The following is a 24,178-nucleotide window of genomic DNA, read 5'->3' as shown; positions in this document are numbered from 1 at the left end:
CAATTTTGACATTTTGCTAGATTTCACTATTCTTATAGTGACAATAGATGAAAGGGGCATTTATAAACTGATATGTATGAAATTGAGAAATTCAAAATTGATCTATTGAGGAACAATTTTGGCGTCAAAAGAAACTCGTTCATTAAATCTTCTTTAATACGTTGGCATTATTCATTTTGGTAATATTTAATACGCTCTTTTACAAGAGACACAATATTACACCTAATGAACCAATCTCTATGTATCCGATGCACATAACTAAAAGACGTGTTTGTTTAGTATTACACACATTGATTTAATTGTGTCCATTCACCGGATGATGATATCAAAATATCTTGTATGTACAATATTTGTTGTCTTATAAAATATCATCTTCACACTAAAGCATACATTAAATGATAAATTGTTCTCTAATATACTTTATTATCTTCAAAATAATTTAAGTGTCATTGTTTCTAGATCAACTTGGTTCCAACAAACGAGTTGTGATACTTTAGTCTAGACACACTTCGTATTGGTCTATTGTTAAACGAGTTGATTCACAAATTATTAAAAATTAATAAATAAACCACCTTTTATAAAAAAATTACTATTATAAAATCTGATATTTAAAAATAGCTAAAATACCATTGTTGACAATTTTATGTTGTAAATACCTAATAAGAAAAAGAACTATGAATGATAGCTTAAAAAGAATTCCAATAATCCAAATCAAAACTAATAATTCAAACCAACCTTAAGAGTATCACAAGTAACAAAGAGGAATTTACCTAGTTTATTTACAAGTAAACAATTCGACCTAGTTTATTTAACCTGTGAATAACTATTTGAACAAATTTTAAAATAATAATTCAAGAAAAATACTTACAATCAAACTAAAGAAACTCAAACATCCACCTTGCCATTGAGTCATTGACAATTTCTAAACATGGAAATAATCGTGTCTGAGTCTGAAAATAAAGATAAAATTTAATACCTAAAATACCTTTATTCAAATGTACAATTAATTTAATTTAATTTAATTTAATACATGATGATGTAGTATGATGATTATTATTTATAGTGTTTAGCGCATGCCAGCTAAGTGAATCACACAAGTGTTCATATAAAAACTACGGCGTTACGTTACGTACAGCTATTACAACCCAAACACAAGTACACAACACAAAACACAACACTATCCCCCGAAACCAAAATTAACATCATAAACTTTTTAACTTAATTTTCCCCTTTCTCTCTCAAATCTCAAACCCAAAATTAACACAATTAATATAATTTCGCAAAAACTATATACTCTTCTATGCGATTATTGTATATCGTTTCAAATGTAGAAGAACAGAAAAAACACATTCGAAACTTTGCTTTTATGCGATTCTAGATTCGTTTATAATTATAACCGTCGTTGATATCGGTTAACCCGACCCGAATGGAATCGAATCCAATGTCTTCGAGTTTCACTCCGCAGTTAATCGGCGTCTCTAGGTTGAGATCCTCTTCCGCTAAAAAGTTGCCGGAACCCTTACGCCGTGCCATCGCCGATTGTCTCTCGTCGCCTCTCGCTTCCGTTAACGAACCTTCCAGAACTCTTCGGGTAGTTAACCTTTTCTCCTCTTTTAGTAATTTTTTTTTCGCTTTCGATTTGTGTCAAGTAGTGGTACTGGAATTTGAAATTCGCATCACATCGTTGAAGAATAGTCTAGTTTTATTATAGTTTTGATTTTTTAATTTTAATTTTTTATTACAATGTGACCTAGCTTGTTTGGTAGAAAAATGTGAAGTTATTGTTTTCCATTACCTGAAATACGTTTATGACTGAGAAAGAAATTTGGAAATTTAGTACTGAAAGGGGATGGGGTAGTTTTGTCAATGTAGTGTAATATGGTTTGTTTAACTTAATTTTTGGGAAGAGGCGTTACTCAATATATATACTCACTACTGTAATGTAGCTATCAGGCATTTAAGGATTCTAGTTATATTTCATTGAGTTTTTAAACATTTATTATAAAATTACTATATTCAATTAATGCTTCACAACTCATACTGGCTTAATGTTCCGTATTAGTGAGGGATAGCTTATAAGTTGTAGTAACTGTTGCAGCGATTTTTTATATTGCGAAAAAAAAACCCTGTCAAATGTTGTTGATGTGGCCTTAATCCTGGATGCAAAGGCATCATGAAGGGTAAACAACCATTTTAGTGCAAGACATTGTAGAGTGTTCTTACTTTACTCCCTGACTTCTAATCCAAAAGTCTAAATAGTCATCAAAATGTCAGTCAGTTTAGTCCATGATTTTATAATTGTCAGAGACTATTTTGACAGTAAATTGATCTTTCAAGGACTGTTATGATAGTAAATTGTATCTTTTAGAGACCATTTTGGTGATCCAATGACTAATTTGAGTTTTTGGCTGAGTCAAGGATCATAATGACAACATTCTACACTTTTAGAGACTTAAATGATGGTTTACCCGCACTGACCTTTTTTTTAGAACCATGTGCAAGGCTACACCATAGCAACTTCTTATTGGAAGTTCTGGAACTTAATTTGCTGCTAGTCTCATCCTTGAAATTTTTTTGTTTAGTGTGAGAGTGATTCACTATGTGGTTTCTTAATTAATGTACTAGTTGCTTCTTTATTCACGTGATAAAAAGTTTTTCCTTTTGTTTGTTTTTGTTTATAAAGTACGAAGTTGCCAATATTTAATGGAACGATGATGCATCCTGGTGCAAGAAGTTTTAAATGTGCTGTCAGAATAAATGAGTATTTCTTGTTTTTGTTTATAACTCTTGGTGCAGACTGTGTATCTCCATTCTGCACCGTGTATCAATACTTTCAGGGGAAGATTTAATATCGGTGTTCAAGGCATAACTTGTAGAGCAAATGTAGCTGTTTCTTATTTTCTCACAATGATTCTACGATCTAGAGACTTCTAGAGGTTTCTAGCTAGCATGTCTTGTAGGGGACACATGTGTTGTCAGTAATAGGTCAAGTATTTCTACATATGGGCTGAATATGCAAGCACTAGCTTCATTTTTTTGGCACTCCTTACTATCTGAGTATCTGCAACATAACTATTGTATCTTATAACATAGCTACATTTTAGGATCATGAAAACTTATAATTCTTCATGGTATACCATACCATAACCAAACTTCGTATTGACCGCAAATTATGGTGCCCATTATATTTGAATTTGATTCTCAGTGACCAAAGTCCTAGCTTTACCAATTTTATTTTATGTCTTAAATATGTTGTTGCAGGACTATCTGAAAGGTCCTACAACCACAGATATGGCTTATAGTGCAATTCTGGAACATACTATTGCGGAGAGGGAGCGCAGGTAATTGTCACATTTTTTTCTTGATACAGTGTAGTTGGTGATACCGTCTAGATTGCTTTAATAGCATTTTACAGTATACTTCAGGCAATGCCATGCACTTAGTGAACTAATTATGTTGGATGAAGCATGCAGAGTAGAGTGCATCCTTATAATTTAGATCTGTAGTGTACTAATCAATCGCGGATAACTTTTTATTTGTTTAGTATTAGAAGCTAGTGCATCTATTTGTGCATGTGGAATTGGATGCTGTCGTATTTGTGAAAGTTGTGGTGCAATTGTGGTTTTTAGACATTGATAGAAGGTAGCTATAAATGATAACAAGATGTTCATGTATAGTGTATATTATCACCTATGTTACTGATATCAGTACTGGTAACAGAAAAGTACAGAGAAGACAAACTCTATATTAAAATGAAATATAGATAACCTAGGACTTTCTAAAAGCCTTGGTCCCTCCCTCCATAGTCCATACTGGAAGGAGCTTTGGTACCTTTGAGTAGGACTGCTAGATGTTTGCCATATAAGGCTATAAGTGTAGATAGTTTAGTTGAAGTATTGTAATTAGTGTTGTACCACTACCAGAACTCAGCCCACCTGAGTTATTTTGGCCACTTCTCGGTACTGTTTGATACCTCAATTGTTGTTTCCTTTCTTTATTGCTTTAGCTTGTTAGCATTATGTGATCTATTTCAAAATCATCTGTTTCTGACATTGACACTATTTGCACCAGTCCTGCAGTAGTCGCAAGGTGTGTGGCACTTTTAAAGCGGTATCTTCTAAGGTATGTTCTGGTTACTTGAATACGTGGATGTTTAATATTTTCACAACTTTTATCTTTGAGCATTAGATATCTCTTTGCCTTCCTTGTTTCATTGATTTGCATATTACTATAATGTTGAAAACTTGAAATTTAAATATATGTTTCTAGATCATGGTCTCTCTCTATTAGATAAACTCTCAGTTGGAATAGTTAGTTAGTTTAGATAATCTCTCAGTTGGAATAGTTAGTTAGGCTATAAATAATAGGAAATACTGTACAAGACTGATTTGTATTGCAATGAACTATGAGGATTAAAATTTTTACAAGATGAAGGAAATAGTAAATGGCAATAGATGGAGAATAAACTCTCCTTGCACTAATGGAAAATGAAAGGGTAACAGAAATGATATTCCTACTCTAGGAATACTCCTACTGAGATAGAACGTCTCTCACTACTCAGTTCCAAAATCCACCCAAAACCAATCCGCCTTGCCTCTTCCATGAATTCTCCTATATTCATATTCTTCACTCTCCACTGATTCCCTCAATCCCAACCACCACTCTAGGCTGCCACCTGTAAAGTTAGTTATTCTCCCTCTTATACACATGTTTAAGAGGTCCATCAAAAGGAGAGATTGGAGAGGGTTATCTTTGGTTTTTGAAATGAATTTCCAGTAGGCCAGAGCCAGATATCTCAAACACCTTGAAAATGGTAGATTTTCTTGCAATAAACACTATTTTGTTCTGTACTCTGAACCAGTACCTATGATTCTTATTCCTCAAGATGTGTGGTAACTATTTGAAAATTATATAGTAGAATCACTTTACTTTTCTTGGGGATAAAATATTGAACAGAAAGAACTACAAATGTGGACCATAAAATGGCCAGATAAAAAAAAATGCAAACTGAGAAAAAAAAAGACAGTCAGATCATGTTTCCAAAGGCAGATTTTAATATATTAACTTTCTTGGCTGATGGGTTTGCCTTGTAGTGACAAAATTTCTTTATTCTCCGGGAAAGGGGAATAGGTCGGTGAATTCTTGTAGTATTGTGCTAATTTGTCTTCTGTTGAAGGTTCTTCTATTTATTTATTTATGACTTTATTAATCGATTGGATTTTACTTAGATTAATAAAATATCTGAAACATTCACCTGGTATCTTTCCTTGTATGACTTCACATTGTACATCTTGTTTTTGTTGCTATTTAGCCATTAAGTGTTCAGAGCTTGTTGACTAATACAGATACAAACCGAGCGAGGAGACATTACTTCAGATAGATCGTTTTTGTTCAGCCGTAATTGCTGATTGTGTTATTAACCCAAATCAGCCATGGTCACAATCTCTGAATCGACAATCGGGTGCATCAACAACATCAACAATTTCATCTCCTTTACTTGTCTCTAGTGTTGCTTCTGAGGCACATGTGAAATCACTGAGTTATGTGCGTTCCCTAGTGGCTCGGCACATTCCCAAACGGCTTTTTCAACCAGCTTCATTTGCTGGACCACCTTCGTCGGGAAAAGCACTGCCAACATTGTCATCTTTGCTGAGTAAATCTTTCAATTCCCAACTTAGTCCTGCTACTGTTTCAGAAACGCCTAGTCCTGCAAGTGTTCCAGAAACATTACAGAAGGATTCAATTGGGCTATCTGTTTCAAAGTCATCGAAACTTGAAAAGTTTGATGAAAAGGATGAACTAGGGTTCATTGCCGATGATGTTCTGAAATGGCGCTGGCTCGAGCAAGCACAATCGTCATCAATTGGGACTGAAAAGTAAATAATCTTTCAGCATGCTTTTTACAACTTATCTCGAGAAAATAATTGCTTTTTTTTTTTTTCAATTTTAAAATTGACTAAGGAAGCTACCAGAAAAAGCAGCTATGATGGTCCCAACATGAGCTCATCCAAGCATGCATTTTGATACCTGGTTTTGGTTTTGGTCTCTTTGGTTTTTCTTTCATAGTGCTTAAAAATTTGACTTTATTATTTAACATGATTTATACAGCGATCGTGGTCAATATATGACAGCACACAGTTTCTTAGAAGTAGGTGCAGCAGCTTTACTTGTTGGAGACATTGAGTCTAAGATGAAGGGTAAACCATGGAAATTTTTTGGAACTGATGATATGCCTTACTTGGATCAGCTGTTGCAGTCTTCTCCTGTAACACCAATTACTAATTCTGTCTCTGCTCGTTCCCACCTGAGAGCAATAACAGCATCTAAACGCAAAAAAGCAGCTCGTCAGATATGGCATGTTCTTCTATAACTTGCACAGCTCTTATTTTCTTCCAAAATTTTTACTAATGTTTTTAATACAAGGTCATACCATGATAAACCTTGCTAAGTTTATTATTTTCCTCTGGCATGTTCTATTGTAACATATTTTTTTCTTTCAATTTTTTTTTCTCCACGTTAATATCTTTCATCCATGCAATGACAAATATTAGTAACATAATTATTTTGCCCAAATATTGTATCAGAATGTAGAGAGATCGTGAAAATTAAATATGTAAGAATTTAAAGGACTGTACCTAACCTCTTAGAATTTTCACATAGTTTTCAAAATGCTAATGTGTTACGATGTCTTTGTCCTGTAGTTTTCAATGAAAATAAATCGTGCATAAGAATTATATTTGTACTTTGCCATTGGATTGACATGTGTGACTTAAATGATACTTTTATTTTTTTTCTTTCTGGAGAATCTTCGAATCCCTCTATGGAAATTTTATTGTTGATTAATTGACTGGAACGGTTTTTTTATTGATTTTATAAATTCATCTTTTCTCTCTTCACATTTTTCTGAATTCATTCTCATTCTTGTAATCTTGTTTTTTCCTCCTTTATAATTTCTTCTTATTATGATCGAAGAATAAGTATTGCATATGCATTATTATAATTTTTTTTTAATTCTGATTGGTGATGACTTAGGTAACCACTTATTAGTTATTACTGAAATGTTCTGTGAACTATCATGCTCTTTGTATGGGCAGAATTGTGTGATTAATATTAAATTGCTCCTCTGTAGTTTGATATTCTCTCTTTTTCTCCTTTTTTGTGATATATATTTGATATTCTTTTTATCGACTAAAAAGTCTGCATATTTCTTTTTACTACTTTGGCTTGTTGAAGTCTTTTCATAACTTGATTTGCTGTTCCGAACATTGCTATTTCTCCAGGGAAGATTCTCCCGTGACTACATTTCGTCCCCGAGCTCGGCAGCTTTTCCAGTATCGTCATTACAGGTATTACTCATGTTCACTTGAGATACTTCAAAGGAATTTGATAACAAATGTTTGCATGTCTTTAATGAATCTGAAAATCCGTACCTTAACACAAGTTTCAACGTCGATCTTACATTGCAGAATATCAGTTGCCATAATTGCTTTGCTATTTAGATTCCAAATTGTTTTCATCCTTCAATTAGAGAAAATGCAATAAGAATACATTAATGTAATGATGCACATTGCTTTTAATGCAATGATATCATTATTCCTACAGCTTATAAGTTTCCTTAAGTGACTCCCTAGAAAAAAAAAACCTTTCAACATATTTGATTATGATGTTGTGGTTTTTTTGCAGCCTTTGTTGATGATCTATACTTTTAATCTCTTACTTTTTGTAGTTTTATAAATATTGCTTGTGTTTTCAGGGGGGAAATTACATCTTTTTATATCATACTGTAGTTTTTAATTATTGATATATTTGTGTTTCACATTTTACACCTCACAAAATAATTTATTTTGCTGACCAGTGAGCAACAACCTCTTCGATTAAACCCTGCTGAGGTACAGGAAGTTATTGCTGCAGTCTGCTCTGAGGCTTCATCTCCAAGCACCAATGTCATGACAGTGTCATCTAGACTAAGCAATAACAGTAGAAAACCATCGACAGATGTGGCTGTTAGCGTCCTTATTAAACTAGTTATTGACATGTATGTTCCCATTAGTTGTTGTCTTGTTTTATTCGTTTCTTGTTTATTTTGTGATAATCCTAATTTATGTCTCTCTTAGTTTACAGTATATCCTGATTTCCATGATTAAAATTTTAAATTTGAGTTTACAGACAACTTCAAAAATAGGATGAGTAAAATTAATTTTTAATAAAGGAAAGAGGAGGGACCGTTGCTTATTTCAAACAGAAATAGTTGAGCTAAAATTTCAGATTAGTAAAATATTTTTATTGAAGTTGGCGCTCCTGTTCCAACAAATATAAAAATATATTCCAATAGTCAGCCAAAAGTTCTTGGCATCTGGTACCCAATTTGAGGAAGGTGAGCTTATAAGCTGTGCAATGAGGCATGTGAACCACAAATGGGGAGAAGAAAACTAGTCATGTAATTCAATAGTGAACTATAGATTCGTTGGCTAAACATATAAAATTCAACGTGTTATATGAATATTTCATGAAGTAACCATTCAACATTCATTCCCTCTTCCCAATACGCCCAAATCCTTACATTGGTCACATCATATTAGATAAATACATACATTTGTATGTGCGTGTCAGTGTGTGCGAATGCTTAATTGATATTTCGCTAATGTCTATGTAATTGTATTTTGGGCCACCAGATTATTTATTATTAATATAATGTTATATGAAAGCAATGGCTAGATAACATTACATGGTACTTCAAAACGTCAAACATCATGTTGAGCTTTTTTAACTTTAGGGATATATCAGGTAGAGTGCTGGATCCCTCCACCACAGATTAACTTTCTGCCTATCTTCTTGATTGAACTTTTCTGATTATTTCACATTTCTGTGGTTGCTGTGCTGTTCTATGAGGTTATTGTGTATGATGGTCATAAAACTATTGTTCTGTAGGTACGTTTTAGATTCTCGGACAGCTGCTCCTCTAATTCTTTCTATGCTTGAGGTGATGCTTTGAAAACACTTTCCTGTTATAACTAATTGTATTTGTTTTATTTTTACTAATTTATATTTCAAATGTTTCTTTCAGGAGATTCTTAGTTCTTCTGAAACAGCTTGCCGGATTCGCGTTTTTGATTTGATTTTAAATCTAGGGGTTCATTGTCATCTCCTAGAACCAATGATTGCTGACGATGCTTCCACAATTGAAGAAGAATATTCTCAAGAATCCTACTATGACAGCAACGCTCAAGTTATGATGCAAGGAAGCAGGAAAGGAAATTCTGAGAACAAACCAGACACAGTCTCTGCAATTGATAATTTTGAGGCTTGGATAGTAAATATTCTGTATGAGATACTGCTTCTACTTGTTCAGGTATCACTGAGCAAAAAAGTTATTGTTGAACAAGATTATTGCTTGTGTTTTATAATTATTTTTCTTGGGTGGGATCATCTGATTTGCAGGTGTCAATATTTTTGTTTTCAATTTCACAATATATTGATATCTGTTATACATGATATGTAGATGCTTTGTCATTTGAAATGAGGCAGGTATGCCTTTATGGTTTTTGAATGACAATTGATTGAGAATAAGGATACTAGACAAGATTGCAAATCTCATAATTTGTACCATGTTCAAAATCTCTAGATGAACTCTGCTTAATTGGATTAAGAAAAAGCTTTCATTATCTGCTTCATATGAAGTTTTTCATGACAATTATGTTGTCTTTCTGTCAACTCTTTCTTAGATAATGGCTCATTCACACTGTCTCTTAACTTCTTACACTTTTATGGCGATCAATTACTTTGTACAGACTGAAGAAAAGGAGGAATCCGTTTGGGCATCTGCACTCAGCTGTTTGCTTTATTTTGTCTGCAATAGGGGAAAGATCAGGAGAAATCGTTTACAAGGACTCGACATAAGGGTGAGAAATAATATCCCCCTTCTATTTTTCAATCTACCAGTGTTCATAAAAATCTTATTATTTGTTTCATACTGCATTCTGCAGGGTAAGTGTTTTGCTTCACTTTTTGTAAAATTGGACAGGGAGTCGGGAAAGAAAGGATGCTTACTAATTAGTGGTTATGGGGACTGGGGAGTTTCCTTGTTTGGTCTTTGCTTGAAAGCAATGCAAAATTTCCATTTAAGAAAATGAAATCATGGGGATGTGAGATAATTTGTTGAACAAAATAACTAAAAGAATCAGAATAAACATTGTTCCGCTTACTACTAGAAAAAAATATGGAAGGAAAGAAGAAAAAGGAAGAACCTGTTTATTTTGTTTTCAATACAAAACAAAGTCAAACTTTTTCAATTGGATAGTTGTACTTTTGCTCCCTCAGGTATTACATGTGTGCAATTTTGGCTCCCCTTGTTTCAATTGTGAAAATTGGATCTCTAGGTGTGCCGTTACAATCAGGTCCTGGAAGCCTACGCGGCCACTGGCCAATATGGGCCTAAGTTGGTATTAACTTAAGCCAATTTGTCAAGTTGATGTGGCCAGAATGTGACTTGTTGAAGAGGCTCTTTGGGAAGCTTCTAGAGCAACTAGTACCATGCCTAAGGGACCTTCTTTGGCCACATCAACTTGCTAGGATGGTCTATAAGTTATCCCCAAAACATACCCAGATTGACCACGTAGACTCGTGGCATTAAAAATTAGAGTATTAATGGACAGAAGGATTTGATTGTAGGGACTTCATTCATGCAATTGTAACCCGAGGGGATGAAATCGTACAATTGTTAACTCAGAGAACCAAAAGTGTAATTAAACCTTAAAACTAAGAGAACGTGTGGCTCTTTCAAAAGCTGAAAAAAAACTAGAGAAAGTGTAAAAGTTTTTGTCAACAATGTTTTCAGTGGCAGTATTGCAAGTAGAGCATTTCTTACTGTCGATCTTGCTATGGATGGCAGTTTTGAGTCCTGAACTTTTTTCTATCAAGTCCCTATTCCTTTCAAATTGTCACATGTCATTTCGTTCATTCCTTTTGATCTGTATAATTTTTCCACCCATTTTCTTTTATTTTCTCTATAATTCACCTTTCTTTTTAACTTCAATCATCTCTTAACTAACCAATTGTTCCAACTAAGTATTGATACTCCACTGTAACTTTTTACTAACTGTTGATACTTTGAATTAATCCTCTGACAAAATCTTCTCCTTGCTTATGCAAGTACTGACGAGTGGCGACGTTTTTTTCAACCCCTCTAAAGGCTTCCAGTATAGATGTGTAGCTATTAGGGTACTGCACTGATAGTTATCAGTTCAATTACAATTAACTCTATACGTACCGGTAAACCTACTATGTAACAGACTAAGTACTGACGCTAGTTCGCTTCTCTATCTTTGCGAATCTCATCAACCATTTTCTCTCTTGTTGACTGCTTCACAAATTCTTTCAGTTTATAGAAGCACACACTTCACTACTATTCATTATATTTGATTGTATTTATTGACTATCTTGCACTTATTAAGAAAGAGTGATAAAGGAGGTGTTGATTTGTGTTTTTTTTCACTAGGGAATATTTGTTTTATTTCTTGCTTATAAATCCTGTTTTAAAATTAAATTACTTAATTTGTGTTTATTTTACTTAGCACTGTTATTGGATTATTTATGTTTTAGAATTTTTCAGAAAAATAAATAACACTCATACAAAGATTCTAATACTGTAGATCCAGACTATAGATGTTTTTAGTTTACAACTGTGTTTTAATTTATCCATAAATAACTAAGTTGTGTAGTTTTATGCATTTCAGCCATGAAATAATTCTTACTAATGGAGTTTGTGAATCTTGCTCTTCTTTATCATGGATTTTTATTTAGTAATTTGTTCACTGTTTTATTATCGATTATCAGTGTGCCTTCTGACATTAATTATGATATCTGTGTTTAATTTAGTTACTCCTAATTTTCCTTTAGGTTCTGAAGGGACTTATAAGAGCCAGTAGGGAGAACTCCTGGGCAGAATTAGTTCATTGCAAGCTGGTTTCCATTTTAACCAACATGTTTTACGAAGTTCCTGATGAAGTTGCAGAGCCTGTATCTAGAAAACCAAAGTTTCTTGTGGATCAACTTGATCTGGTTGGTGGAGTTCCATTTATTTTTATTGAGGTATGCCTATATTTGATCTATTAATATGCTTCCAAATTCCAATAGTGATTATTATTACAATATAATCACTGTTGTCCTTTTAGTAGTGAATACCGATAGTATTGCTTTGTATTATATAGGACTGAAATTTTGGACTTGAGGCTAATCATATAGATTTGTTTAGACTTCGTTATGTTCCTTAAACTGGAGATTTTGAACCTCTCCATAAATTTCTCCTGACTGTTGCGATTCCTTGATTTGCCCAACATAGATTTTCCATATCATCTAATTGATAAGATTCTAGCTTTTTTCCTTCAGAATAGTATGATTGTAGATAAAGTCGTGAACTAGCGTCCTACACTTGGTATTGCTTAGTGCCAAAATCTGTTTCTATTTTATTATTAAAAATATCCCTCAATTATAGAGATTTGGTTGTATAGGAGTATTAATAGGGATTTAGTTGTATAGTAATCTTGTGTATATATATTTGATGTATTGTTTGTATATTTCAATTCAATAAAATATATTTCCCTAATTCTTAGAGATGGTATCAGAGCTCTCTGTTCTTAGGAGTTTCACTTCCGCATAAATCTACCGTCTCCATTGCGGTATCATTTTTCCTGAAACCTTAGCCACCTTCATTGTGGCCCCTTTTGCTGCCTTTGTTGCAGCAATTTGAGATTTATTTCTGGCCTGTTCGCTGGCATAGTGTGTTTGCTATTCACATCGTTACTGTTCACGTCCGTTTGTCCACCGCTGACCGCCTTATAGACCTCCGTTCACTGCCGTTTTCAATTAGATTGTAGATCCGCTGTTTCTCATTCTGTTTTTGGGTGTTCACTTTCCGATCGAAGCACTTTTGTCTGTGAGTCATTTGAAGCTCACATGGTTTTTGCTCGGACTTTTCTGTTACAGACTTTGGCTACTATTGTTATTGCGACATTATAGCACACTTATGGTTTGTGGATATTTTTTGGATGTTTGAAGTTTGTTTTGTTTGATAGATCAATCTTTCGTTTCTAATATCGTTTGTATGTTGGTTTTACGGATATGACAACTAAAGAAAACATAAGTGGATTGCCCCGACTCAATGAAGATGAAGTAGAAAAGATGATATCCTTTCTTAGTAAGTTGGAGAAACCAATAGGTACTAGTTCTCTGGTATATACAAGTATATATCCTCTTGGTAAGTTTCAATTTTCTTTTGGACTTAATGCTTCAGATACATTATATAACCAATATTGGATATTGGAGCCACTGACCACATGACATCCTTACCTACACACTTCTTCACATATTCACCTTGCCCTAGCAACAAGAAAATACAACAATAAATGGTATCCTTATAATTGCAGCAGGTCAAGGAGATGTCCAAATAAGCTCATCCATAATTCTAAGAAATGTCCTTCATATTCCTAAATTGTCTACTAGTTTAATTTCCATAGAAAAACTAACACAAGGCCTATCATGTAATGTTTTTTTATAACTCAAGCAAACTCAAGCAACGTTATTTCAAAATGAAGTTCTCAATAAATTTTGGGGAAAAGCTATTTTAACTGCGTTGGATCTCATAAATTGTTTACCTTCTACTGTCCTTGCCTCCAAAACTCCTATGGAGGCTCTACCCTCATTTTATCTTGATGTGTCCACTTCCAGTAACCTTACCCCCTAGAATATTTGGGTGTCGTTTGTCCATATCCATAGTGATGGTAGATGAAAACTTGATTTTAGAGTCTTAAAATGTGTATTTATCGGGTACCCTTCCACTCAAAACGATTACAAATGCTATCATCCACCATTCCATAATTATGTGTCTCTCGCAATGTCACTTTCCATGAACAAGAAAGTTACTTTAGTCAAACTCACCTTCAGGGGGAGAATACAAGTAACTAAGATGAGTCTCTTCTATTTCATGAGTTGACTCTTGAACTAGAAATTGAGACTGAAATTGATTTTGAAAAAGATGGAAATGAAGGAAATAACAATGTTGAAACTGAAATTAATTATGAGAAAGATGGAAATGATGACACTAATGTAAGATATGGGAATAATCTAGTATACACAAGAACAAAAGCCATCTCTGAATCTATTCACATCCAAGAGCTCAATCTGACTTTACATGAGGTAACTTCCCCTGACAAACTCTAGTGATCCAATCTATGAATCTTCCCATGCACTGGAATCAGAATCCAACATACCACCAACTTATGATGACCTCCATATCTCAAATGTCCTTAGGAAAAATACTAGGACCTGTACCAACTAGTCACTCTATCCTTTATCCAACTACCTATGCTATGAACAATTCTCACCTACCCATAAAGCCTTCCTCACAAGCTTGAACACTACCACTATACCTACTTCTCTATCTGAAGCATTGTTTGATAGGAAATGGAAACAAACCATGGACTTGGAAATGAAGCACTGAACAAGAACGATACTTGGGATTTCGTCCCTCTACCAAATAGAAAGAAACTTGTAGGCTACAAGTGGGTATACACTGTAAAGTATAAGGCTGATGGGTCTATTGAGAGGTACAAGGCAAGGTTGGTAGCTAAAGGATTTACCCAAACGTATGGAGTGGATTATTTGAAAACATTTGCTCCGGTTGCAAAAATGAATACTGTCAGGGTGATATTATCTCTAGCAACTAGTTACGGTTGGAACTTGCAGCAATTTGATGTAAAAAATGCATTTCTCTATGGAGATCTAGAAGAAGAGATTTATATGGACTTAAGCCTTGGATACAGTGAGCATATTGTTTCCAACACCGTTTGTAAGCTAAAGAAGGCTCTATATGGGCTTAAACAATCGCCACGAGCGTGGTTTGAGAGATTTGCTAGAGTCATGGTGGATCTAGGCTTCAAACAAAGCCAAAGAGATCATACCCTCTTTATCAAACACTTTGAGTTAGGGGGAGTAACATTGTTATTGATATATGTGGACGACATTATAGTGACATGTGATGATAAAAAGGAGCAACAACTATTAGGACAGCACCTAGCCAAGGAATTTGAGATTAAAACCTTGGGAAAATTGAAGTATTTCTTGGGAATTGAAGTGGCTCACTCTAAGAAAGGACTTTTCATATCCCAACAAAAATACATCATAGATCTTCTGCAAGAAATAGGCAAGATAGCATGCAAGCATACCAATAGATCCAATTTAAAGTTAGGAAATGCAGAAAAAGACATTACAGTTGACAAGGAAATGTACCAAAGGTTAGTTGGAAGACTCATATATGTCACATACTAGACCTAATGTTGCCTTCGTTATAAGACTAGTCCGCCAATTCATGCACCAACTAAAGGAGGTACGCTTGCAAGGAACTCTAGGAAGAGGAATTTTGTTCAGACAAAATGGAAATGTGGGTCTTGAAGCATATAGTGATGCTGACTATACAGGGTCAATTGTAGATAGGTCAACCACATGATATTGCACTTTCCTATGTGAGAATCTTGTGACTTGGAAGAGTAAGAAACAAAGTGTGATATCCAGATCCAATGCAGAAGCATAATTTAGGACAATTCACAATAGATATGCAATACTATGGTTTAACATCATTTTGAAGGACTTGTAGATAAAGTGGGATGAACCCATGAAACTCTATTGTGATAAGAAATTTGTTATTAGTGTAAAATATGTAGGATTTGTTGTGTTTCTTGTGTCTCTAATGAGATCACACACCTTCATATTTATAATGATGCTGCAATAATTACATTCAATGCCTAGGAAATTGTATTGACTAGGACTACTATCAATTAGCCTAGGATGTTGCACAATCAAGGAATAATACACTGAATTTTAACACTCCTCCTCAAACTAAAGTTTACTATGCTTTAAGCTCGTTACATCAAAATATTTTATCACAAATAAAAATGAAACTAAGTTTGACTATTGTTGGACTAGTTTGAAAAGAGAAGACACCATTAATGATTCATGTGTGAAAGATTCACCATTGAATTGATCATCGGTGGGAATAAAACGCGTCACTAATATGATTCATATGTGGGAATACAGTCACCACCGGATTGATCGTCAGTGGGAATAAAAAGGCGCCACTAATATGATTCATATGTGGAATTAGAGTCACCACCGGGTTGATTGTCGGTGGAAATCAAATGATTGTCTGAGCAAATGGTACCTTGTCCTTGAAACTAAGTTCTGACAACTTCAAATACAATACGGAACGAAGAGTTGAAAAATGAGAGGTTGCTGAAAAATCACCACTTCAGATTTGGTGGAGGCGCATGGGAGCCATACGTAGAGAAGATAGACGCGCGTGACATGTGTGCAATGTTGGTTGGCGACGGGAGAAGCACCGTCGTGCTCGCCAGAGGATTGCGCAACGGTGTTTGTTGGTTTTTGATGCGCACTAGAAATGGGGCAGCTGGTGTTGGCATAGCTGTATCAAAGTAAAAAATAAAAGAACAAAACAGTGACAGCTGGTGTAAAGCGCAGCTGTGTTTGAAAGAAATAAAAAAGCCACTGAAAAACACATAGTGAAGGTTGTGCTTTTGAGGCCAGCTGCAGCGTCGTGGCTGGTTGCTAGAAAGACAACCGGAGTTGGTGTTGACAGATGACTGTGTGAAGCCAAAAAATTGAAAGACTGAAAAAGGTGGTGCTGCCGGCGGCATTTGCCGCCGCCGACAGCAGTAGTGAACCACAAAGACGGGTCACAAAATCAAAACTTGTTCTGATACCATGTAAAATATGTAGGATTTGTTGTGTTTCTTGTGTCTCTAATGAGATCACACACCTTCATATTTATAATGATGCTGCAATAATTACATTCAATGCCTAGGAAATTGTATTGTCTAGGACTACTATGAATTAGCCTAGGATGTTGCACAATCAAGGAATAATTAAAACATACACTGAATTTTAACAATTAGCATAGCACATAATTCAGTGCAGCATGATAGAACCAAACATATTAAAGTTGACAGACATTTCAACAAAGAGAAACTCGATAGTGGCTTAATTTGCACTCCATATGTCTCCTCCCAAGGAAACTTTGCAGATCTTCTAACTAAAGGGCTAAACAACAACAACTTTGACATAATTATATCCAAGTTGGGAATGGAGAACACCTATTCACCAACTTAAAGGGAGTGTCAAAATCTATTTCTGTTGTATTATTAAATATATCCCTCAGGTATATGGATTTGGTTGTATAAGAGTACTAATATGGATTTGGTTGTATAGGAGTACTAATAGGGATTTGGTTGTATAGTAATCTTGTTTGTGTATATATATATGTGTGTGTGTGTGTGATGTATTTTAGCATATTTCAATTCAATAAAATATATTTCCCTAATTCTTGAGACTTAATTTCCCTGTTTTTATCTATGTTAATGCAGTATTCCCTTGCAAACTCAAGAGAAGAAAGGAAAAATCTGTATTCGGTGCTTTTTGATTACATTCTGCATCAAATAAATGAAACATGTATAGCTACAGGAGTCAATGAATACAGTGATGATGAGATCCAACCTCTTGCTTCTCTACTTGCTCAAGCAAATGCGCCCGAGGCATTTTATATTTCTGTCAAACTTGGGGTAGAAAGCATTGGAGAGATTTTGAGAAGATCAATTGCGCCTGCCTTGTCCAGATATCCCAACAGTGAACGGCTAAATGCAGTATGTCTGTTATTTTTTTCTTGTCTACCTATTTAATAGTTTTAGGGCTATGCTTTTTCATGGATTCCAGCAAGCTCCTCTTCACCCCCAACCCCTTCATCTAATTTTCTTTGATGAATGTTTATTACATTAGTTAGTGGACATAATTGGCCCTTCAAATGGTTTCTTAATTATCAAAAACCCATTTTGTTGGTAAAATATTGAGAATTTTCTACTTGGATTTGGTTTGTAAAGGTGGTATTATTTTATAATGGGAGAAGGTATGTAAAAGAGTTCGTCTAGTATTTTTTTGTAGTTATGTGTATAGCCTTATGTAATACCCTAAGCAAACTGGAAAGGCTGTGCTACGGAACACTTTATGAAAACAAAATTTGTACAATAAAATCTGTACATGCTTCAAATGCCATCAGCAATATTTTTGAAGTTGTATGATTACGCATGATGTATGATACAACTATCGGAACTCTTCAGTGATATGCCAGTATGTTATTAATAATAAGGATTTGTCTTTCATAATTATCAGTGTTTCATATAATTGATGCGTTTTTGAGAAAATCGTAAATTGTTGCATAATTATCAGTATTTTTTGTTGTAACCAAAATTGAAAATGTATTTTTTTTGTCTCATCAACATAGTGTATTTGGGTCTTTCTTCAATTGGCTGCAAGGGTAGTTAACTGATTAGAAATAAGAGGTGAGGCCAGGCTATCGGGAAGTTGTTGTTACTTTCAATTTGAAATATATTTTCTTACGAATGTGGCATAAACTCAGTCTTTTTGAATTTTACATTCATTTGTATCTTGAGTGTTTCTTTTAAATCTTTGCAGTTACTGGAAATTGTAGCAGAGAAGTTTGACACTGTAATAAGTTCATTCACTCATTTGGACAAAGAATTCTCTCTTATGATTCAGATAACCAAATATCACAAGTTTCTTGAAAATATGGAAGGCGCAGCTCTGCAAAATGGCATTGGTTTGCAAGCAAAGCACTCATGGGTCACTTTACATTCCCTTCTTCATTCTGAAAGAATTTCATACCGCCAAAATGGGTACATCTGGTTAGGTGATCTGCTTATTGCTGAAATTAGTGAGGAAAGAGATGGAAATATATGGTCAAGCATCAAATATTTTCAGCATAAAATCGTTCAAGCTGGAACTCAAGATTCTTTGGATACATCAAATATTCCTTTGTCCATTTTACTTATGTGTGGCCTTTTAAAGTCCAAATATAACTACATTAGATGGGGATTTATGTTTGTTCTGGAAAGACTTCTTATGAGATGCAAATTTTTGCTAGATGAGCATGAAATGCAGCTATCAAACAGCAAAGATCTGGTGCATGGGAAGAAAGATTGGCATCTTGAGAAAGCCAATGCAGTGATCGACATAATGAGCAGTGCTTTGTCTTTGGTGTTTCAGATAAATGAAACGGACCGCATCAATATCCTGAAGGTAATTGTTTCTGAATCCAAAAAGCTGTTTTGCTAAATATCCTCATATCGTAACATTAAATGCGTATAAAAGAATGGCAAACAACAGTAGTTCTGACAAAGGGCAGCAATTTATATACATGTTCTTTATCTTATCATGGCCATAGAAAAACACCATAGTTTGCTATTGAGTTTTGTTCGGAGAACTGTTATAAACTTTTGGTCTTCATGATAGACCATGGTTTGTAATAAAATGAGATTATTTGTCAAGTCCAGAAGTACGTTATCATAAATGAAACTACTTTCTACAAACGCTAATCACATAGACCTTTAAGTAGCTAAAATGTTTCTTTGGTTATATACTAGCGAGCAGATGAGCACTCCTGTGCCGTCCACTTTTTCTATTACACTAACGTATGTTAATCTTGAACAATAATTTTTGTATAATTTTAATGTTAATTTTAAATAAAATGAGAGAAATTGGTTAAATATAATTATAAAAATTGAATATACACATTAGTGCGGTTGGTGTTCTTATGATTTTCATGTGTAGAAATAGAATATATGCTTTTTCAAAGTGATAGTTAACCAACCACCCACTCCCATCTTGTGAGTTGGTTTCCATAAGTGTTCAATATTCAATAACTAAATGCTTGGTGGCAACCATATAAGAATAAGCAAACTGCTCTTTTTCTTTCCTTTGCATGCGTGAATAAAAATAACTGTAGAGGGTATTATTGTATTTTTAAAGGCTACATCAAATATGAGAATTGTATTTATTACAGGTATATAGATGAAATCTTATTTCAGATTTATCAATGTAAACGCAAATCCTTAGAGGAATGTTTGGAGAATGTTCTTATTTGGGTTAACATTTAGGATGTCGGTTTAAATGTTGTTTGTCATATTTGTAACCTGTTTTGCTGAACACTTTCTCTGCTTCTAAACAGATGTGTGACCTACTATTCTCTCAATTGTGTCTAAGAGTTCCTCCTGCTACAGCGCTACCCTATGGTGATGATGTGCAACATGACAGAAATATAAATCTCACTAGTGTAAGCAAAAAATCTGACATTGATAATCATGTCCTCCGACAAGATACTTTTCACTGGGATGAAAACAAGGAAGAAACTAATAGAAGACCTGACTACCCCAATAACTACCATCCAGATCACGATACCTCATCAATGACAGCTCTTCTCCAAGGACGAGCAATTGTCCCCATGCAATTAATTGCACGTGTTCCTGCTGCCTTACTATATTGGCCACTCATTCAATTGGCAGGAGCAGCAACAGATGATATTGCTTTAGGTGTTGCTGTTGGAAGTAAAGGAAGAGGAAACCTGCCTGGTGCCACATCGGATATTCGGGCCATTCTTATTCTACTTCTTATTGGTAAATGCTCAGCAGATCCTGTTGCTTTCCAGGAAGTAGGTCAGGAACAATTTTTCAGGTGATCCAAAATTTATGTATTTTTTGTAAATTTGTTGCACTTCTTATTTGTTACTTTTATATATTGAAATGTAAATCACAGAGTCTTCTTGCATCTGGCAGGGAACTTTTGGATGACACAGATTCAAGAGTGGCATATTATTCTTCTGCTTTTCTTCTGAAGGCATGGATTTTAATTGATTTTTGGTGTTGAAAATAGATGAATTAGGGAAATAAATATAATCATGTGTAATTTTATAATAATTTGTTGTTGCTACAGCGAATGATGACTGAGAAGCCAGAGAAATATCAACACATGCTTCAGAATCTTGTTGTTAAAGCTCAACAGGTACTGTTGTTTTTTAATGATTTGCGTGAAGCTCCTCTTCTACTAAACTAAACCCCAGATTAACATTTTAATCTTGCATTTAAAGAAGGTCATATTCAAATTCTGCCTTTTTCATTACTTTCATGATCAATGACCATCATTGATGAAGGACAAAAATGGTACAATTTAGCTTCTGGAGAAGATTTCCTATTGCAGAGGATACGCATTAAATAACATAAAATGATAAATTTTCAAGATCATTCATGCAAGTATTGAATTATGTTGGAACATTAGGGTTATCACGTATTCATGTTAAGGAGTCTTGTTAGTTTAGTGTTTTGTAGCACATATCTTATACATTATTATATTATTAGAACCCGCTTTTCTATCTAACCCTTTAATTTCCACAATGTGAAATACTATGCTGCCTAGAGAGAAAGATTCATGACTTATCTAGAGACGATACTTGTTGGAAGTTAGATTTAATTGGTGGTGTGATCCTCAAGTGGCAAGGCAACCGGATGTCGACATAGTTAATAAAAAATCTTATTTTAAAACATTTATTTGAATAACAAAAGGTTGTTGATATTCACTTGTAGATCCGTAACGCTTTTGGTTGAAACCAATCCAGAGTTTTAACAAGTTATTGCATACTACTACTGCTACTCTGATTTAGCCCTTTAAAACATCATGCACAACAAAAGTATATATTGAAGGGGATTTGACTTCTCTAATGTAAGTGTCTGAATAAGGAGTTCAAGTCATTAACTAGGTAATCACAACAGTTGGGATTTAACAATTTTATAGATTGTCAGTGCATGACATGATCACAATCTCAGCCATTGATTTTCTAATTGATGGGTATAGTTATTATTACCCTTCATTCAATTAGGTAACTGATAATTATTATTTATAAAGCTACAAAGTTTTGGTGTAACTATTTTTTTCTGCCAATTTCTCTTCATTTAAACTATTTTATTTATTATAATTTAATCCTTATCAATCAAATAACTGATTTTATTTTTGAAAGTAATCGTCTAAATTTTCTAACTTCTATTATTTTTATCGAGAATAGCGGACAAAGTCTAAACGCTAGGTGAAATAAAAGTAATATCTTTAGATGTTTGTTTTCTCTGCAATTTTCTTAATATTGGTGATTTAATATTAACTTGTCTGTTGTTAAATTATGCTTTGCATTTGCAATGCAGAGTAACAATGAAAAACTATTGGAAAATCCATACCTTCAAATGCGTGGCATAATTCAACTGGCAAATGATCTTGGAATTGACTTGTGATCATCATGGCATGTCTTTCTGGAGGAAGATATTGTTTAGAGTTGGATATATGTGTTGGTTCGACAAATTGTCGCCATTGATTCTCAAGAAAAATCTTTCGTCATTCAATTGACTTAAATTTGAAACACATATATCCAGGACACGTCTCCTTCATAGACAAAATTGTGATTTATTTTTCAACATGGCCGAGGGGGGTATTAGTGTGGCCAGAGAATGAGAGCAAGTGGAATTGGGCTACTCATAAAATATTGATTATTATTCCGAGAAATAATTACCAGAACTAGAAAAAGTTCTGCATGCCCTCAATTCCTGTCGATCTCTCTCTTCAATGATATTATTACTCTTTTGGAGAGCCATGTTGTATCTGCCATCATATCATGCCTTCATCTTCCCTGTGTATGTCAACAACTGAGAGAAGGCAGAGTTCTGTTGATGAATAATTTTGAATAATTTTGAATGTACCTGATTTCGTCCACCCAACTACTGATTGTTGCTGAGCTAAGCCTGCCTTCAGGTACGTCTCTCTCTTCCTCTCTTGCTTTTTTGGGAACCCATTTGTAATCCAAATGGGCTGTTGCAAGCATGCCTATTCATAAATAGTTGCATTTAGAACTAAAAAAAATGCATTTTCTTGAAAACCCAGTCTTGAGTCAGAGTTAAGATGATTATTAGTACAGGCCTTCGTAGCTGTCAATAGACAAGCTAAATTTTGTGTGATATTCAAGGCCTTTCTGTGTCGAACCAACTCATGCCTATAAGAAAAATAAAAGAAAGCTTAATTGCTTATAGAATAAGAGTTTATTATATAAGTGCTTGCATATAAGTTATTTCAATAATAAAATATAAAATAAAGTCAAACTGTTTTCATATAAACTATAAGTGCATTTTTGGTTTTAGTTTCACAGTGGGATTGACAAAATCACGGTGAATCGTCATGATTTTGCAAAAACACAGTGGCTCATTGTGATTTCGAAAATGCTAACGTGAAACCAAACATGCTCATAGTTTTTTTCATAAGCTATCATGGAAAGCTTATGGAAATAAGTTAAAAATAGTTTATGGACATGTCATAAACTGTTTTCATATGCTCTGCAAATGCTTATGCAACTAGATCAGTTCAAATAAGTTAATTTTATTTAATTTGATTTCATAGGAGTAGCTGCTTATGACATCTTTAATGTGATCATTTTGTGTATGCAGTTGCTGGCTGGTGTGCATTATATTCCAAGGAAAAATATATGCAGAACTCCATAAGATTCTTTCTTTTGTACAGGATTAGATTCCCACCAGGCCTTCAATTTTTTTCATTTATGAAGGCTGCCTCTATGCTTCCATTTTTCACTTGGCATACAGGACCTTTCATGGGAAAAGTTAGAACTCAGTTTTGTAAGTTGTTAATATATATATATATATATATCACAGGTCACAAGGAGATCCTTTGATTGGAGTATCATGGGATGTCTACTTTTAGATGCATCCCTAGCTCCGCTCTCCTTGTTTTCTGTAAATATGTGATTGTTTTTCTTTTCATTTTTGATCCATTCCCTTTTGCGAAAATTGTAATGTGTAGTGAGAGATTAATGTGTACATTATTTATACATGATTTTATTACGGGAATGGTTGTGAAACAATTTTCTTGATAACAGCCCCATATTTATTATTCCTTGTATTAAGATATAAAAACAATGTAGATCTTAGTAAGAAACTGATCTTTAGCAAAAGTTGATGGCTAATGCTGAACAGTTCTAGCACACTTATAATTAGGCCTGTTCACAATTTGGTTAATTACAAAAACCTAACCAAACTAGGAACATAGTTCAGAAAAACCAAACCGCGCTGGTTTTGCTTCATTCGGAACCAAACTGAACTGTTTATTTGGTTCAGGGCACCTTGGTTTCAGTTTTCAAACCGACGTGTTTTTGTTTGCCGTGTACCAATTGTTTAAGATGTTATCAAAGTGACTGTTACTGCCATGTATATTTTGAATAATG

General features: G+C 34.2%; 1 protein-coding gene across 1 annotated transcript; it reads left to right on the top strand.

Annotated features, from left to right (window-relative positions):
* The first annotated feature begins 1,131 nt into the window (after nt 1–1,131).
* On the top strand, nt 1,132–23,847 carry LOC101494130 (uncharacterized). The gene is made up of 18 exons (XM_004492055.4): nt 1,132–1,591; nt 3,262–3,341; nt 4,072–4,122; nt 5,346–5,876; nt 6,109–6,354; nt 7,281–7,346; nt 7,856–8,035; nt 8,929–8,980; nt 9,065–9,349; nt 9,789–9,899; nt 11,896–12,087; nt 17,430–17,705; nt 18,532–19,155; nt 20,084–20,586; nt 20,688–20,748; nt 20,845–20,913; nt 22,101–22,701; nt 23,388–23,847. The coding sequence occupies exons 1-17, from the start codon at nt 1,427–1,429 to the stop codon at nt 22,185–22,187; spliced, it is 3,579 nt and encodes a 1,192-aa protein (XP_004492112.1). The 5' UTR covers nt 1,132–1,426; the 3' UTR covers nt 22,188–22,701; nt 23,388–23,847.
* The last annotated feature ends 331 nt before the right edge of the window (nt 23,848–24,178 follow it).

Source organism: Cicer arietinum, chromosome 3 (genome assembly GCF_000331145.2).
Source record: "Cicer arietinum cultivar CDC Frontier isolate Library 1 chromosome 3, Cicar.CDCFrontier_v2.0, whole genome shotgun sequence".
NCBI classification, from domain to species: Eukaryota; Viridiplantae; Streptophyta; class Magnoliopsida; order Fabales; family Fabaceae; genus Cicer; species Cicer arietinum.
Note: the sequence above shows the minus strand (reverse complement) of the source record. Positions and strands in the feature narration are given on the sequence as shown.